The sequence below is a fragment of the Oryx dammah genome, unplaced genomic scaffold (assembly GCF_014754425.2).
Source record: "Oryx dammah isolate SB20612 unplaced genomic scaffold, SCBI_Odam_1.1 HiC_scaffold_3, whole genome shotgun sequence".
Classification (NCBI taxonomy): domain Eukaryota; kingdom Metazoa; phylum Chordata; class Mammalia; order Artiodactyla; family Bovidae; genus Oryx; species Oryx dammah.
In genome coordinates this window covers 91529990-91548425 of record NW_024070187.1, presented here as the reverse complement: position 1 = coordinate 91548425, position 18436 = coordinate 91529990, and the positions used below count along the sequence as shown (strand labels likewise).

The 18436-nt window shown below is 36.5% G+C and overlaps 1 protein-coding gene across 2 annotated transcripts in view; it reads right to left on the bottom strand.

The window, feature by feature from the left end:
- Positions 1–18436, bottom strand: part of MRPL1 (mitochondrial ribosomal protein L1) — a 68793-nt gene that overhangs the window by 35439 nt on the left and 14918 nt on the right. For both annotated transcript variants that reach the window (XR_005720546.1, XM_040237168.1), the window contains exons 3-6: positions 14351–14609; positions 11858–11941; positions 10352–10423; positions 4566–4677 (exon numbers count right to left, since the gene is read on the bottom strand). Coding sequence is in view for 1 of the 2 variants with exons in the window: in XM_040237168.1 (XP_040093102.1) it covers positions 4566–4677; positions 10352–10423; positions 11858–11941; positions 14351–14609 (527 nt within the window). In the remaining variant the exon portion in view is untranslated. The remainder of the gene's footprint in view (positions 1–4565; positions 4678–10351; positions 10424–11857; positions 11942–14350; positions 14610–18436) is intronic.

Below are 18436 nucleotides of genomic sequence, written 5' to 3'. Positions count from 1 at the left end.
CTTTTCAATATAGCCCAAGGTTAAATCTTTCCCACTATTCTTAGGGCTTTTAGATTATGTAGTTATAGCCTCCCCTTTCTCTATTTTCTTTTTTCTCTGTGCTTTTACATTTGTCTACTTTTCTCCTCTTTCTTTTCCTTTCTCTTCTCCTAATTCTATTTAATTTTTGTAATGAACATAACCTATACTAACATATAGGCATTTCATACTAATGTACCTTCTCTCTTCTTCACCAGGGAATATGACAGGGATAAAGAAAGTAGAATGTAAGAAGACAGGGAAGACAAAGGAAGAGTAGTTAGGGGAAAAAAAGTGTTAAGATTGTACAGTGTAAAAATCAGTATCAAGAAAAAGAGAAAATTAAAAACAGACCTTTAAATGTGACAAAAGAAAGAACAGCGATTAGTAGTGAGAGTAACATCTGAGCTGAGTTATGAGAGAAAAGTATGTAAGGAAGACTAACAATTGGAAAGGAAATGGAGAGAGCCAACCACTAAAGAGACCTGCCTGAGAAACTTGGTGTGAGACAACAGAAAGAAGTAAGATCACTACTATAAAGGACAGTGGAAACAAATAAAGGTTTTGAGGTTATGTGCTTTGTTTTGGTTTATTTCTTCAACTAGAGAAATCTGAGTTAATTAAATTAAAAATAAATGTTTAGTAAGTCAGCTTGTCTAGTGCAGAAAACAAAACTATTCACTCTGTACCAGTATGGACTTTCTCTTGTTCACAGCCATCACATTCAAGGCTTGACACATATGATATGTTTGTTGAGTACCTACTATGTGCCAGGTGCTATTCTAGGTCATGAGACTATACTAGTGGATAAAACCAAAAATGCCCTTATGCTAATGGAAGAAATTGAACACACACCCACAAATTAAAAATGGAAGATACCAAGATTGATAAGCCTTAAAAGAAAGAAGGTAAAAACAGGATAATGAGAAATCTAGTGGTAATGGGAAGTGGAGATTAATATTTAAATAAGATGGTCACAGAAGGTCTCTTCATCTAAGTGATACTTGAATAAGAATGTGAGCCAGACAAATTAGTAAAAAGCATTACAGACAGATAGGACAATGAATCCAAAGACCTGAGTAGAGAGAAAACTTGGTGTGTATGAGTAACAGCAAGGAAGCAACTATGGCTGGAGTAAGGAAAATAAAGAAGATCAACAGAACCAGTTGTAATATATCACTAATTCATCTATAGCAGTAATAATCATACCTAATCATCACTGGAATCTTTCACACATAAATAGTTTTTAAATTATTAGTACATGAGAGAGGGAAATTTAAAAAAATTTATAATAGTTGCCCTGCAAAAATTCCATTTGCTTTATCATTTTTCTTCATATGACCAAAGAATTCTAATTATTTCAATAATGCAAGCAATACCGTTAAGTACAGCATGTTAATCTATGAGCTAAAAATAACTGACATTAGATTTCAATCATTTTATATCCATTACTCTCAAATACAATACAAAAGCAACTTCCTTACAGAAAGCAGTGTCCTATTTAGTAGATGTGAATACTCTATAGACAAGCCTGCTGGAATATCCTTTTGACAAGACTCCAACCGCAACACTGATGTTCAGTTCTAAGAGCTATGTGTTAAGAGGAACACACAGTAATGGGTCCAATTTTCTAATCATGTCCCATACCTGCCAGCAACTTAGTATGCTTTATAAGTCAAGGTATTTTCACACTAGTATTTTCTGTTTAGTAAATGTTAGTAAGAGTAGGAATAAAGAAAAGCTTAAAAATATCAATAAAATGTATATCTATGTTAGATATGAAAAAATGTTAGAGGTTACATTGTGGCAGGGAACTGGGCGGAAGCTAGCTGACAAGGTAAATGAAACCCAATTTCTTCCAAAGAAATTTTAAAAAGCAAGTTTTAAATGTCTTTTTTTTATGAGATAAAAAGGAAATACTAAGAAAATATACCAAATGTGCATTGGAAAAAATAGAGAACTTGCTTATAGTTATGTAAGCAATTAAAATAAAACAAAACTGCAGCATTAAATATGCTGCAAAATGTGCACATTCAGTCCAGCCAAGTTAGTTACACCCACTCCCACTACAAAGACAAAATGTAAGACAAAATGGGAAACTAATGAGCTCAGCTGCAGGGGATTGTTTGTTTGTTTTTTAATTCCATCCATTTGCTCAAAACGTAATTCCTACTTTACCCTTACGTGTACCCAATGTCTTTTGTTGGATGTAAGGGGAATCAAATGTTCCTAAACAAGAATCTGAATAAGCTCTAAAAATGCATAAAACAAGCTTCATTTGTTCTAATGCACATCTGGTGTACTCTGTTTTAACATTTTTGACAGGTTAATCGTTTGTCTTCATGTTTAAAGAACAAAAATGTTTTGCCAGTGCTGTTGAACAGATCGTGTGGGGGTGAGAAGAAAAAGTTGGGGAAGGTGAAAGGTCTGTCTGTTTTTCCAAGATGCTCCGGTAAGCAAATGGAGGTGGGGGACATACCTATGTAACTTGACCATAGTATACAGAAGCTATGATTCATTATGAAAGCAGAAATAAAGTAAAGCCCACTAATAAAAATAAACATTTTCAGGGGAAACTTTTCTTATTTGTAATAAAGAAATGTTCTTTGAAAACCTTTCAGACTAAAACTAATTATCCCAAATTTTGTGATGAAAATGGCAATTAAAAAACCTCAACACTAAAGAAAACTGAGACCAAAAGTTATTCAAAGAATGGATAAAGTTAGCAAAGGTGACAAAATTAATTTCTGTGAAAAACCAGTTAACCGTGCAAAGCAATAAGTGAGCTGAATATAGATATACTCGGTATTCAGTTTCACTTTTAATTGACTATCTTTAGTATTATTTGGCTTTATTGAGCTTGAATTCAATTAGGAAAAAAGAGAATCATCTTCAAATTCAACTGCAATTCTGGTTTAATTTTTAAAGTAATGTTCAATTTCAGGTCTTACTTAGGAAAGAATGTAGTGTGATTCCATGAAAACAAACACTACTATAATGGAAATTCCTAATAACAAGTACCAAACCTCCATCCAGTATCTCACAAGGATGTATTATTCAATGCAGGCTATTAAAAATAAACAAAACTCCAATATAACAAAAGACCTGAAGAGTCCATTTGAATTTGCTTACAGTACAGAACACGGTCTATAACTCAGATGAGCATTAGTGGCTATCACGTATAAAGAATTTTAGCAGGATTTTTTTAGCTCAACTAGAGTTAAAAGTTGAAGATCTACTAAAATAATTTTAAAATATCTGCTCTTTTACCTTATAAAATTTTATTTGAAAAAAACATCTATCTACAGCAGATATTCAGTACCACCTAAAAGAAACTATGTCTGCTAGTGAACGTACTCTTTCCTCCCAAACCTACTCCCCATTTGCATTAATGATATCAACTTATTAGGAGAGATCCCTAGGCTTAAACATCTCAGCATCATTTGACTCTTTCCTTTCTCTCTCTTAACATGTCCATTCCTAACTACATAGTGCAAAGTCCTATTATCTTTGACATCTGTCCTCTTTACTCGAGACTCATTATGAAGACTTTAAGCCTCACCTTTATTAATCTCTGGCAACTGCATCTGAACTGGTCTCCTTGCCTCTACTTTTGATTTTATACCAGTACATTTTACAAACTCTTGCTAGATTAAAGCTCTAAAGAATCCCCCAACTTAAAAAAACTTCTGAGAGAGTCCTGCTGAATACAGAATCAAGGTCCAAATTTATGAGGATCTTATTCAAGATTCTGCTCAATACAGCATCAATCTACCTTTCTAACATATTCTTTTTCATTTCAAAGTAGGGGTACCATTCACTACCGCCAGAGAAAACTAATTGATATTTCTTCAATGTAGTCTGTAAATTCTGACTTACTTCAGTGTCTATGATTAACAGATTCTACTTAAAATATCCCTCTTGGTCTGCTCATCAAGTTATTCAATGTGCAGTTTAAACGTCACCCCTTAGGATGCCTTCTCTGATTTCCCCATCTATGTATTAATTCTTCCTCTACTGAACACCTACTGCATCTTGTGAACTTATCATATAATACTTCATACTTTAATACAAGGCTATTTATGCAGCACCCATACTTTTCTTACTTTTCTCTTTCGTAAGGGGCAAATATTCACAAGGGGAAAGTTGCTCAGGGGAAATAACTGCAGAACCATACACAGTAAGCCAGCATATACAGATGATGAATGCTAACATAAACGAGCATACATGTTATTTTGATAAAGAGACATAAGATAGTATGATGATAATATACCTAGTGGGTAATGTGTTTCACTAATTTAAAACAAGAATATGGCCTAAATTTAAAGATCTGGTATTATAAAGCAACTAGGTTTTCAAATTACATTAAGTCACCAATATTAATGCCAAAGGAAAAAAATTCTACACGTTCTTATGTAACACAAAACTGAAATACCAGAGCATATTACTTATTCTACACATATATTAGCAATTTTGTTTTCTAATTAAACATATATATTAGAAAGTTGTTGATAGAGTACTGAAGTAGTAAAAGAACTCTCTCTTACTTCGATTAAACTTAGGAAATCTTGTTTTCAGTTTCTTCCTTAATGGATTAAGCTCAGGCATTATTTCTGGAACAGCTACATAAAAATCTGCTTGAATTTCATCATCCAAAATCTGAAAACCAGGAGGGAAAAGATAACCTTAGATTACATAAAAAGCTTTATTTTTCTAAAAATTAGGTCTAAAGTAGTAATAATTTTTTATAATTTAGAAAATACATATTAAGCATAATTCCTTTCTTCAAACACAAGGATCGTATGAACACATTTACCAATTATGAAAATCTTCAGAAGCAAAACATTTTCTATTGTTTCCTTTTAAAAAATAGCCACATCCATTATAAACAAACAAACATTTAATAGGTTTAATTCTTCCATGGGGTTATGTTAGTCAAAAGTGTTGATTACTTATGTTGGTTCTACAAGCTAGAACATTGCACTGATGTGTACGTGGTTCATACAGTCCCAACAAAGTTCAATTTGTATGTCCATCAAAACTGAAAAAAAATGCTAAAATTTTTGCAAGATCACATGTAAAATTAATAACCACTAGCTGCCAAATCATTAGCAACCACATCGCTTTCCTAAATTTGGAGCATCAAGACAACTGAATCTAAAATCAGTTTCACAAAGTACTAAAACGAAAATTCCTTTTGCCTCCAAAAAATAAAAGAGGAGTGGGATGGTCAAAGACAAGTTCACTTATAATTTATTATGCATAGTCTAATTCCATTCTAAGAGCAAAGAGAATAATTTCAATTTTTAGAAGACATTTTAAATTAATTCAGGCAGGTACCCAGAATAATTACTTTACTTCTACAGTATACTCCATTTAAAAATTTAGCTGATTTAAAATAGAAGCAACTTTGTAGAGTAATACTGCCTGGGCAACAATTATCTTACCAATGATTCTCTTTGCATAAAATCTTACCACAATATGTCATTCAAAGCCTTAGTCTGGGGTTACACATTAAACTATAAAAACTTGAACTCTAGCAAAATTAAGCATGATTCTGGAATTTTATTTTCCTGTTACTATTTTTTCTTTTTACTAATTCTTTAATCCCTAAATGGCATACTATGCTCCCCTGAACAATAATAGAAAGAAAGATAGCGTGAAGTTGTCTCCAACTCTTGCGATCTCATGGACTGTAGCCTGCCAGGCTCCTCTGTGCATGGGATTCTCCAGGAAAGAATACTGGAGTGAGTTGTCATTTCCTTCTCCAGGGGAACTTCCCAACCCAGGAATTAAACTCAGGTTTCCTACACTGCAGGCAGATGCTTTACCGACTGAGCTACGTGGGAAGCCCTGAACAATAATAATTTACATAAAAAGAATCCTTGGCATGTGACAAGTATTCTTAGAATACCTGTAATGTGCTAAGTATTCTTCGAATACTTGTAATGTGCTAAACACGTTACATGGTTTAGGTCACCAAGTGTATACAACAACCCTACAAGGCAAGTACTAATATTGACCACACATTCTAGACAAGGAAGTTGAGGGCCTGGGGAGAACAAATCAGTCTGCACTTTTAAGTGGCAGACCCAGAACCAAACAGAGGCGGTTTGGCTCCAAAATCAGGGCTCTCATCACTACAAACATGAAAGCAGAGCCAATTTGAAACATCAAAGAACTATATGTGAAATTTCCACTCCAAGATTTTCTAATCCTGATTCTAAAACATTTTCCTTTGGATTAAATTATGTTTGAAAGTTATGCTCCAGTTAGCCTTTAAGATCATATCATAAAATATCACAAAACTCTATAGATGGAAATCACAATTTAGAGACAAGTAAAAATGAAACAATTTTAAAATCCCTCAGAACCAAGCATACTTGTGACATTTCACATGTATTAAAATTAAAGCAAAATGTACTTAAAGCAATTCAGTTCAGTCACTCAGTCATGTCTGACTCTTTGCAAACCCATGGACTGCAGCACTCCAGGCTTCCCTGTCCATCACCAAACCCCAGAGCATACTCAAACTCATGTCCATTGAGTTGGTGATGCCATCCAACCATCCCATCCTCTGTTGTCCCCTCCTCCTCCTGTCTTCAATCTTTCCCAGCATCAGGGTCTTTTCAAACCAGTCAGTTGTTCCCATGAGGTGGCCAAAGTATTGGAGTTTCAGCTTCAGCATAACTCCTTCCAGTGAATACTCAGGACTGATTTCCTTTAGGACTGACCAGTTTGATCTTGCAGTCCAAGGGACTCTCAAGAGTCTTCTCCAACACCACAGTTCAAAAGCATCAATTCTTTAGCATTCAGCTTTCTTTATAGTGCAACTCTCACATCCATACATGACTACTGGAAAAACCATAGCTTTGACTAGGCGGACCTTTATTGGCAAAGTAATGTCTCTGCTTTTTAGTATGCTATCTAGCTTGGTGATAGCTTTTCTTCTGAGGAGCAAGCGTCTTTTAATTTCATGGTTGCAATCACCATCTGCAGTGATTCTGGGGCCCAGGAAAATAAAGTCTCTCACTGTTTCCACTGTTTCCCCATCTATTTGCCATAAAGTAATGGGAACAGATGTCATGATCTTAGTTTTCTGAATGTTGAGTTTTAAGCCAACTTTTTCACTCTCCTCTTTCACTTTCATCAAGAGGCTCTTCATTTCTTCTTCACTTTCTGCCATAAGGGTGGTGTTATCTGCATACCTGAGGTTATTGATATTTCTCCCAACAATCTTGATTACAGCTCGTGCTTCATCCATCCCAGCATTTCATATGTACTCTGCATAGAAGTTAAATAAGCAGGGTGACAATATACAGGCTTGATGTACTCCTTTCCCTATTTGGAACCAGTCTGTTGTTCTATGTCCAGTTCTAACTGTTGCTTCTTGACCTACATTCTAGAACTAACACCCAAATAAGACGTTCTTTTCATTATAGGGGACTGGAATGCAAAAGTAGGACATCAAGCAATACCTGGAGTAACAGGCAAATTTGGCCTTGGAGTACAAAATGAAGCAGGGCAAAGGCTAACAGAGCTTTGCCAAGAGAACACACTGGTCATAGCAAACACCCTCTTCCAACACACCAGAGAAAACTCTACACATGGACATTACCAGATGGTCAATAGTGAGATCAGACTGATTTATTCTTCACAGCCAAAAATGAAGAAACTCTATACAAACAACAAAAACAAGACAGGGAACTGACTGTGGCTCAGATCATGAACTCCTTATTGCCAAATTCAGACTTAAATTGAAGAAAGTAGGGAAAACCACCAGACCATTCCAGTATGACTTAAATCCCTTACAATTATACAGTAGAAGTGACAAATAGATTCAAGGGATTAGATCTGATGAGTGCCTGAAGAACTACGGACAGAGTTTCGTGATATTGTACAGGAGGCAGTGATCAAGACCATTCCCAAAAAAAGAAATGCAAAAATCAAAACAGTTGTCTGATGAGGCCTTACAAATAGCTGAGAAAAGAAGAGAAGCAAAAGGCAAAGGAGAAAAGGAAAGATATACCCATTTGAATGCAGAGTTCTAAAGGATAGCATGGAGAGATGTGCCTCTTCTTCCCACATCTTAAAAAAAACAAATGTCTTTGCTTCAAGAATATACAATGGAGAAAAGACAATCTCTTTAACAAGTGGTGCTGGGAAAACTGGCCAACCACTTGTAAAAGAATGAAACTAGAATACTTTCTAACACCATACACAAAAATAAAATCAAAATGGATTAAAGATCTAAACATAAGACCAGAAAACTCCTATAAAACTCCTAGAGGAAAACATAGGCAAAACACTCTCCGACATAAATCACAGCAGGATCCTCTATGATCCACCACCTAGAGTAATGGAAATAAAAGCAAAAATAAACAAATGGGACCTAATCAAACCTAAAAGCTTTTGCACAACAAAGGAAACTATAAGCTGAAAAGACAGCCTTCAGAATGGGAAAACATAATAGCAAACTAAGCAACTGACAAAGAATTAATCTCAAAAATATACAAGCAGCTCCTGCAGCTCAATTCCAGAAAAATAAATGACCCAATCAAAAAATGGGCCAAAGAACTAAACAGACATTTCTCCAAAGAAGACATACAGATGCATAACAAACATGAAAAGATGCTCAACATCACTCATTATCAGAGAAATACAAATCAAAACCACAATGAGGCACCATCTCACGCTGGTCAGAATGGCCATCATCAAAAAGACTACAAACAATAAATGCTGGAGAGGGTGTGGAGAAAAGGGAACCCTCTTACACTGTTGGTGGGAATGCAAACTAGTATAGCCACTATGGAGAACAGTATGGAGATGCCTTAAAAAACTGGAAATAGAATTGCCATACGACCCAGCAATCCCACTGCTGGGCATACACACCGAGGAAACTAGAATTGAAAGAGACATGTGTACCCCAATGTTCACTGCAGCACTGTTTACAATAGCCAGGACATGGAAGCAACCTAGATGCCCATTGGCAGACAAATGGATAAGAAAGCTGTGGTACATATACACAATGGAGTACTACTCAGCCATTTAAAAGAATACATTTGAATCAGTTCTAATGAGGTGGATGAAACTGGAGCCTATTATACAGAGTGAAGTAAGTCAGAAAGAAAAATACCAATACAGTATACCAAGACATATATATGGAATTTAGAAAGATGGTAACGATGATCCTGTATGTGAGACAGCGAAAGAGACACAGATGTATAGAACAGTCTTTTGGACTCTATGGGAGAAGGCAAAGGTGGGATGATTTAGCATTGAAATATGTATACTATCATATGTGAAATAGATCACCAGTCCAGGTTTGATGCATGAGACAGGGTGCTCAGGGCTGGTGCACTGGGATGACCCTGAGGGATGGGATGGGGAGGGAGGTGGGAGGGGGGTTCAGGATGTGGAACACATGTACACACATGGCTGATTCATGTCAAAGTATGGCAAAAACCATTACAATATTGTAAAGTAATTAGCCTCCAATTAAAATAAATAAATTAACTGAAACAAACAAACAAACGTCTTTGCTTCAAATGGGCTCCACTACTTCTTTGTTATTTTCTCAAGGTAGGCTGCATAACATTTTTTTGCTTATACCACTTGAACTGATGGAGTTGGGAGAGCTGGTGTGGTAAAATTTAAGAGTAACCAAAAGTACCATATTATAGAGGTCAGATACTATCCTTTGTAATCTACTAAAATAAATCACACTTTCCACTTCAATAAGGTAAAACAAACATCTGGCCTTTGAAACAGGAATAGATATCCATATAGGCTACCTTTCAGATTTCACCTTAAATCTCACATTTAAAACCACAAGAGTCATTCTGTCCTTTCCAGTCTATCCATAAAATTCTCACAAACACATAAGAAAGAAACAAAAAAATCACAAATACAAATCAAGTATAACTAATATCAGGCTGTCTGGATAGTTTTTTCTTAGCTTGATTTTAAGATTCAAAAGAGTAGGAAAATCACCTGTTCTGTAAACGTCTACTTACCATTTATCAAAAGATAAAAAAGAGGTTAAAGCATCTGCCTTCAATGCGGGAGACCCGGGTTCAATCTCTGGGTCGGGAAGATCCCCTAGAGAAGGAAATGGCAACCCACTCCAGTATTCTTGCCTGGAGAATCCCATGGACAGAGAAGCCTAGTAGGTTACAGTCCACGGGGTCGCAAAGAGTCGGACACGACTGAGTGACTTCACCTCACCTCACCTCATGAACAGAGTAGTTATGTTCCAAATGTAATAAATCAATGGATGGCAAAGATAACAGAACAATTTCTGTAAGTTATGAATACGAAAACAATACCGTACCTTCTGAATGAGATTAGTTCCTCCTGCAAATGCAGCTCCATTTTCTTCTGCTATTTTAATTTCTGATGCATTCTACCAAAAAATACAACAGTTTGAACATTAGTCTTTAAAGAAATTCAGTTTGCTTTCAAGTATTTTGTCAGAAATACCACAGTTCAAAATAAAAAACTCTAATTTTTACCTTTAATTGAAACTGTATCAGTTTTCAACTAGATGCATCAGAGATAGTACATTTAGAACAAGCTTAGTTTGCAGGTGATTAAGGCATTTCTTGAGAGTCCCGTGGACTGCAAGGAGATCCAACCAGTCCCTTCTAAAGAAGATCAGTCCTGGGTGTTTACTGGAAGGACTGATGCTAAAGCTGAAACTCCAGTACTTTGGCCACCTCATGCGAAGAGATGACTCAATGGAAAAGACTCTAATGCTGGGAGGGATTGGGGGCAGGAGGGAAAGGGGATGACAGAGGATGAGATGGCTGGATGGCATCACTGACTCGATGGACATGGGTTTGAGTGAACTCCGGGAGTTGGTAATGGACAGGGAGGCCTGGCGTGCTGATTTATGAGGTCACAAAGAGTCAGACACAACTGAGCGACTGAACTGAACTGAACTGAACTGAAGGCATTTCTTGACTAATATATGAAGAAATATGTCAAAATGGCATATTAAAAACCCACCAAGTGGTCTTAAGTCTCCAATGTCATCAATACATCATTTTCCAAAAATAACAGATTATTTAGTTTTCCTACTTTAAATGGAGACATTTTATCAATCCAGTATTACAAGAGTAAAGATTTTTAAATTTTAGAAATGAAAACCAAAATTTAGCCTACTGTCTGAAAATCCAAAAGAAAAATATACAGTATTAGGTTTTTTTCTCTCTATGCTTCATTTATACCATTTGGATTTACTGTAAAAATGTCACTATTTACTCAAGTTTTGTGGCATTCTAAGAGCTATATTCTCTACTTTTCTGGGGAAAAAGGCAAAGAATTTCTTCACTGTAAGTGAGACACATGACAGCAAGAAAAACACTTTACAAAACAAATTCATGAGCATGTTATGAACAAATGTGCATAATACAAAAACAATGACAAAAAGCTGTATTACTATACTCGTTACTCCTGTGACTTTCTTGACTTTACAGACTAGATCATTTTAAAAGTGTGGTTTCTGTGTCTTCACAGCACTAAATGGCCCACTGGTTTAAAGTCAATGTTATTTTTGTTGTTTGGAGAGTTTCAGCAGGAAGTAGGATAAATACTTCTCTCGTGAGAAACATAAAATGGTAGATAATAATGATGAAGTTAATGTTTTGGCTTAGCTCTTTCTCAAACTAATGATATGACCTCAAATAAGCCACTTAACTACTTTGAGTTTCACATGGGGAAAATATTCTAGGGGAATGCCAGGATTTTCTCCAACTCTATTCAGTTATTCTGATCATTGATTAATGTGATGTGTCAAAAAACTAAAGGATATAAAAAGCTGACAAAAGTTACTCACCCCTGTAAATACGGCAACTTTACTCATTTCTGAAATGAATGGGTATGGCAAACTAAGAACACTGGTAAATGGCTCCACTTTTTTCTAAATATACAACAATGGAAAAACAATTATAAAAAATTCATTCATCTTTTCTAATATCCAAAATATTCACTGATTACCTGTTAAAGCATAAGAGACTATATTTCCTTTCTAAGAAATCAAAATGAAGATATAAACCTCTTTCCCCAATTCCACAGTCCCATGGCACGTGGCTTCTTTCTCTACACAGTCTCACATATTAAACTAAGATCTGTATTTGCAAAGCGTCTGCCTGCAATGCAGGAGACCCGGGTTCGAGCCCTGGGTCTGGAAGATCCCCTGGAGAAGGAAATGGCAATCCACTCCAGCACTCTTGCCTGGAAAATCCCATGGACGGAGGAGCCTGATAGGCTACAGTCCATGGGGTCGCAAAGAGTCAGACTCGACTGAGCAACTTCACTTTCACTTTATCTTCCCTAGTACCTGGTACAAGGCCTTCCACATGATGGATGCCAACAAATGTTTTCTACCTAGAATTAAATTCAAAAAAACATATAATTTTTTTTTACATCATTAAGGAGGACATGTATACAGCTATGCACATTGAACAACATATCCAGCTAATCTGCTCAGTGGGTCACTCCTAATTTCCATGTTGATTCTAAACAATCAGGTGAATCTGATGATATTAACTCTAAATCCAAGATAGATTGCCAAATCTGAAAGGCCATTTCGAGCAGGTCTATTTTGAAACAACCTGGACCACCCACCACTTCCAGACATGTATGGGAAGTCAGTCGGAAAATCCCAAATAATGGCATGCATTTGAGGCACCCTAATATGGGTGGAGTTTTTACAGGACCTCAAAACTAATTTGTTTAGTCACTGGGCCAAGGACCTGTCTAGACCTGTGACGCGGATCTCTTAGGGAGACTTCACACGGAACCAAGTTCTAGCTAGGCCCATAGTTTTGGTACAGCCTTAAGGTCCCGAAAAAGAGTCGTTTCATAATTAAAACTGATTGAAAGATCATATTTTTAGAAAAACTTGAGTAAGATAACCTCCTGAGAATTTCTTTTTAGACAAGAAGGCACAAACTCGTAAGCACACTTTATGTCAGACGTGCAACTCAGTTTTACTGACTGTCATTCCTTTGCCATTAACATGTCACAACTGGCTTCAGTAAATTTTTCAATGGCAAGCAATCACAATAATAGCATCCCCTGGGGGAATACTGGCTTGTTTTACAAGCACTCTGTCAAGAACAAAAAAGGTCTCAGGAAGAAAACTGAAACTTTTCAATGTTATTAGTTTACAAGTGGCTAACATTTACAAAATGAAACTTGTGGTCCTACAATACTTCGTTATAAATTACACTATTGGTTGACTGAGAAAGTGGTTATGTTAGACACTACAACGTTTTAAAATAAAAGAACAGTAACACTATAGTATAAAATAAAATTTCAACAGGATTGAAATAAAAAATAACCAAGAAATGAAACAGATCTTGGTTTAAATCCTAATTCCACCCCCACCCCTGGTGACCTTGAGCAAGTTACTTCACTTTCAATGTCTCAGCTTCCTTTTTTGAGATTATTATAGAATTAAATGAGAACATGCATGAAAATAAGCATTTTACTTTCCTTTATAAAGAAAGGGAAAAACTGGGTTTTGGAGAGGTTAAACCAGAAGCTCAAAGAACAGGTAACCGGTGATCCCAGGATTCTGGCCTGTAAGACAATGTCAGCCTATGCTCTTAAGCACTATGTTTTATTCCTCCTCCTCAATTACTTGTTGCTGCTGAGGTTGTTAAACTGTACTCAAAAACACAGATCCTCCAGTTTGAAAAAAAAAAGACATCCTCAGAATAAAAATCAAAGTATTATCTCCAAATAAATTAATTTCTTAAGTGAGAAGCCTATCAAATTGAGAGCTGTAATGGACATCAATTCTAATCTAGTATTTCTCCCACCTTTATAATTTTATAAACAAGTTTTTTGTGGATCTGCAATATATAAGCAGACAAAGCAGAAATGTTCTGGTTGAGATGAATGTAAGGGGCTTGGCACCCCATCCAAACTTAGTCTCAACCCAGGATTCTGAGGACCACATCTTCAGGCCACCGAGCTATCCAAAGTCCTTACTGACCAAGAAGGAACAACATGCCTGGACAGCTTAAGTCATTTTTCAGTTACAGTAATACCTCAACTAATTTTGACACTACTTTTGTTCCTACCAATGACTTCCAGATAAATAGGAGATATATGTTCATTGACTCTACATAATGAGTTCAACATTCTATATTATTATTTGGAAAACTAAAAGACAAACTTTAATATTTCTCATCCTAAAGTTCAGAAAGAGCATTAGATTTTCTAAAAATTATTACAGGAGACAAAACATATTTTAAGTTAAGAAAGAGCAATTCATTCAACCACTGTTGACAAATAAATTTTAATTCAGTCTACATACCTTCTTCCCCAGTGTCATATCCAGTGTCAAATCGAGATAAACACCTTGCTTTGGATTTGTAAAGTCCAAAACTTGAAATTTCTTAAGTAAGTGAACAGCTTTCTCCACCTCGTATATCTGCCTTGGGTATAAGCGTTTTAGGTAGACATCGTCTTCAGGTTCCCTTTCCATAAAAGGGTATGACTTTATTTTTTCTATATCATCTTTCTTCTCATTTGATGCTTTTTCTTTAGTACCTTTTTTTGTTTTCTTTGCAGGCCTTAAAAAAAAAATTCAAATCAGTTATCTAAATATGTACCAAGAGACTTAAAAAGGAAGCTAATATACTTACATTAGACAGAAAAAAATGACAAAAGATAAAGTTTATCTTAATTCAAAAGCACAGACTGCTTTATAGTTTTTTTTTTTTTTTAGTTCAACAAATATTAGGCAAATTTTTCAACTGTTTGCAGTTGATACAAAGTTGGATAAGGTATTGATGTTGCTCTCCAGAAACTCAGAGTAGGGAAGATGTTCAGGCAAACAGATAACTTCAATATGATGTGGTAAATACTATGAGAATGTTATCAGGGCCATGGGGAAAAGATAGTTAACCCAGCCTAGAAGGCAGGGAAGAGTTCGGATAAAAAAAAAAAAGACCCCAGAGTCAATTCTTAAAGGATGAGGAAGAAGTAGCCTAAATATAAACCTAAGAGAAACAAAAACATGGACACACAAAAACTTGTACACAACTGTTCACAGCAGCATTACTCAATAAAAGTCAAAAGGTATAACAAGCTGAATATACAAAATGTGGTATATCCATACAGCAGAGTATTAATAGGCAGTGAAAAGGAATGAAGCATTGATACATGCTACAATTCCTATGAACCTTAAACACAAAATGCTAAGTGAAAGAAGCCAGTTCCAAAAGACCACACATTGTATGGTTCCATTTATAGGAAATGTCAAGAATGGGCAGGAAAAAAAAAAAGAATGGGTACACCTATAGAAATTGAAAGTAGATTCAGGTTGTCTAGGGCTGGGGAGGGGATAGGGAAATGGGAAGTGACTGCTAATGGCCATGGGATTTACAGGGAAGATAACGAAATGTTCCAAAATAGACTGTGGTGACAGTCACACAAACTCTGTGAACAAACACACTATAAAAATCACCGAGTTGCACACTTTAAGCGGGTGAATTGTATGGTATGCAAATTGTACTTCAATAAAGCTATTATTTAAAAAAACAAGAGTTATCCAGGCAAAGAAACAAGGTAATAAAAGTATTGAGGCATGATTAACAGAATGGTACACGAGGGGAGCCATTCTAAGTTCTAGCTGACTAAAAGAGGGGTTGGTAAACTTTTTCTGGAAGGGGATCAGACAGTAAATGTTTTATGGACTCATCTCAGTGACTCAACCCTGCCATTCGAATATGAAAGCAGCCATACACAACACAAAAATGAATGAGCATAGTTGCCTTCCAGTAAAACTTAATTAACAAACACTGGTTTAAATTTTGTAATTTTCATGTGTCACAAAATGCTGTTCTTTTTTCCCCTTAAAAATGTAAAAAAAATCACTTAAAAACGTAATGGCCCTCGGGCCACATTTTGCTGCCTCCAACTCTACCTCAGGAAACAGCAGCACAGGAGGCTGGAGAGTCCAGATAACAGAGGCCCCCTCTAGAGACAATGAGAAGCCACTGGACAGGGGTGGCGCCTGTATTTCACACAGAGTATTCTGGCTGCAATATAAGGGATGGATCTGAAGGAAGCAGACTGGAGACGATTAAAGAGGTGACCCTCCCTCTCTTCTCAAGGAGACATGACAGCCTGAAGCAGAACAGTGATGATACTAGGCTGGACAGATTAGAGACATTTTACAAGGTAAATACAGAAGACAAAGGCGAAGGAGATGACTCTAGGATACTACGCAGGTTTCTGGCTCTCATGATTAGACATGAGTAGTATCATTAACTAAAACCAGAAATAAAGAAAGCAAAACAGGTTTCTTTTAAGGGAGGTAGTCACGGAGATGAGTTCAGTTTGGGTCAATAGAGAGTCTGAGTGTGGGGTTAGTTGCATCACTGGCCCCAGTTCCTTGCCTCCTCTCTCTACTCAAGTCCCTTTGCTAAGTGACTTTGCAGTTCCTCCCACTTAAAAGTGTCTTGATTTGGTCACATGACTAGTAGGCCAACAGAATAAAGCAAAACTGACAGATTCTATGCTCTAAGCTTAGGCCTTAAGAGGCTTCATCTGTTTCCACTTGTACGTTTGTCTTTCTGCCATTTTCATAAGCACACGCCTGGGCTAGCCCAAAGGTGGGAGGATGAGACAAGTGAACAACAGAGCTGGCTCCACAGAGCCCCAGGCTAGATTAGACAACTCTCAGCTGACCTGCAGATTCAGAGGCACAGCAAGCCCAGCCAAGGTCATCAGAGACACCTATACAAACCTAGCTCAGATCAGCTCACAGACATGTGGGCAATGATAATCGCAGGGTGGTTTGTTACATAACAAACACCAACAAGGCACTTACAAAATATCTAAGAAAATGTGTTCCACAGGTAATTGCAGGTAATGAGTTTGAAGCTAAGAAGACAGAAGTAGAGGTGATATGATACACTTTCTCAGCATTAATTCCAATCACACCTTTAATCTTTTAACCATAAACACTTTAAATTAGGGAAATTCTATTCTAGAAAGACATCTGGGTTCTGTGGTAGACAGATTACGGCTTCCCAAATATGGCCACATCTGCACAGGAAAAAGGACTTTGCAGGGTGATTACCTTGAGAGGATGCTGGACTATTCAGGTGGGCTCAATCTAATCACACAGTTCCTGAAAGCAGAGAAACCTCCTTTCTCATCTTCATCTCACAGCAATGGGAAGGAAAAATCTAAGCATGAAATGGACCCAATATGCCATTCCTAGCTTTGAAGATGGAGGAAGGTGGAGCCACAAGCTAAGGAATATGGGTAGCTCTTGAAGCTGGAAATGGCAAGGAAAGAGATTCTCCTCTATAGCCTTTAAAAAGGACCAAAGCTCTGACAGCTCCCTAATTTTAGTCTAGTGAGATCCATATCAGAATTCTGACCTACAGAACTGCAAGATGATAAACTTGAGTTGCTTTAAGCCACAAGGTCTGTGGTAATTTGCTATGGCAGCAATAGAAAACTTAGTATGAGGTCCTATAAAATTTATGCAAAAGAAATGGATGACAGTAAAATGATATTAAAAAAAAACCTCAAAAACCAATTCAACATATAATTCCATGCTCACTTATAGCACTCAATGAATTCTTATTACTATAACTAATAATAGTATCCTCCCAGCTAATGAGCAATTTGACAGAATAGCAGATAATGACAACACTCATTTTTAATGGGACACAGGTGCCCTACTGGACTGCCGACAAGTCTAAGTAGGTGCCCGAGTGGATGGATGCAATGTGCCTCAGCACTATGTGGAAGTACACCACAAAATCCTGAAACCTGCCAAACTGAAGAAATCACATTTTATCTTTAGTAAAAGAGTAGAGTGGCCAATAGGGGCAGGAGCCTAGAGAGCCTGTTTTAGTAATAAACTATCTAAAATAAACAAATGAATAAAAATTGTAGTTATAACCCACAGATTTACTTTACATAAATTCTGATTTCACCACTAAATTCTTCATCATGACTGAAACTATCCATATAATTTGCAATTAGTAATATGAAGTTCCCAGAGACTAAAATGTGATTTTTAAATTAATATTTGCAAAACCTGATACAAGCCAGGAACATAAAGAGATTGAGTTGGGTATACAGCAGTTTACTTATTTATGCTTTGGACCTCATTTCACAAAATTTGAGATGGTTTTTTTCAGTGGTTTGAGATGGTTCAATGAAAATACTGTTGAGTTACAAATGAACACTTGTAAAAATAAATAAAGTAAAACATCACTGTTGTTTAGCTGCTAAGTTGTGTCTAACTCTTTTGCAACCCCATGGACTGTTGCCCACCAGGCTCCTCTGTCCATGGGATTTTCCAGGCAAGAATACTGAAGTGGGTTGCCATTTCTTTCTCCCCAGGAGATCATCCCAACCCAGGGATCAAACC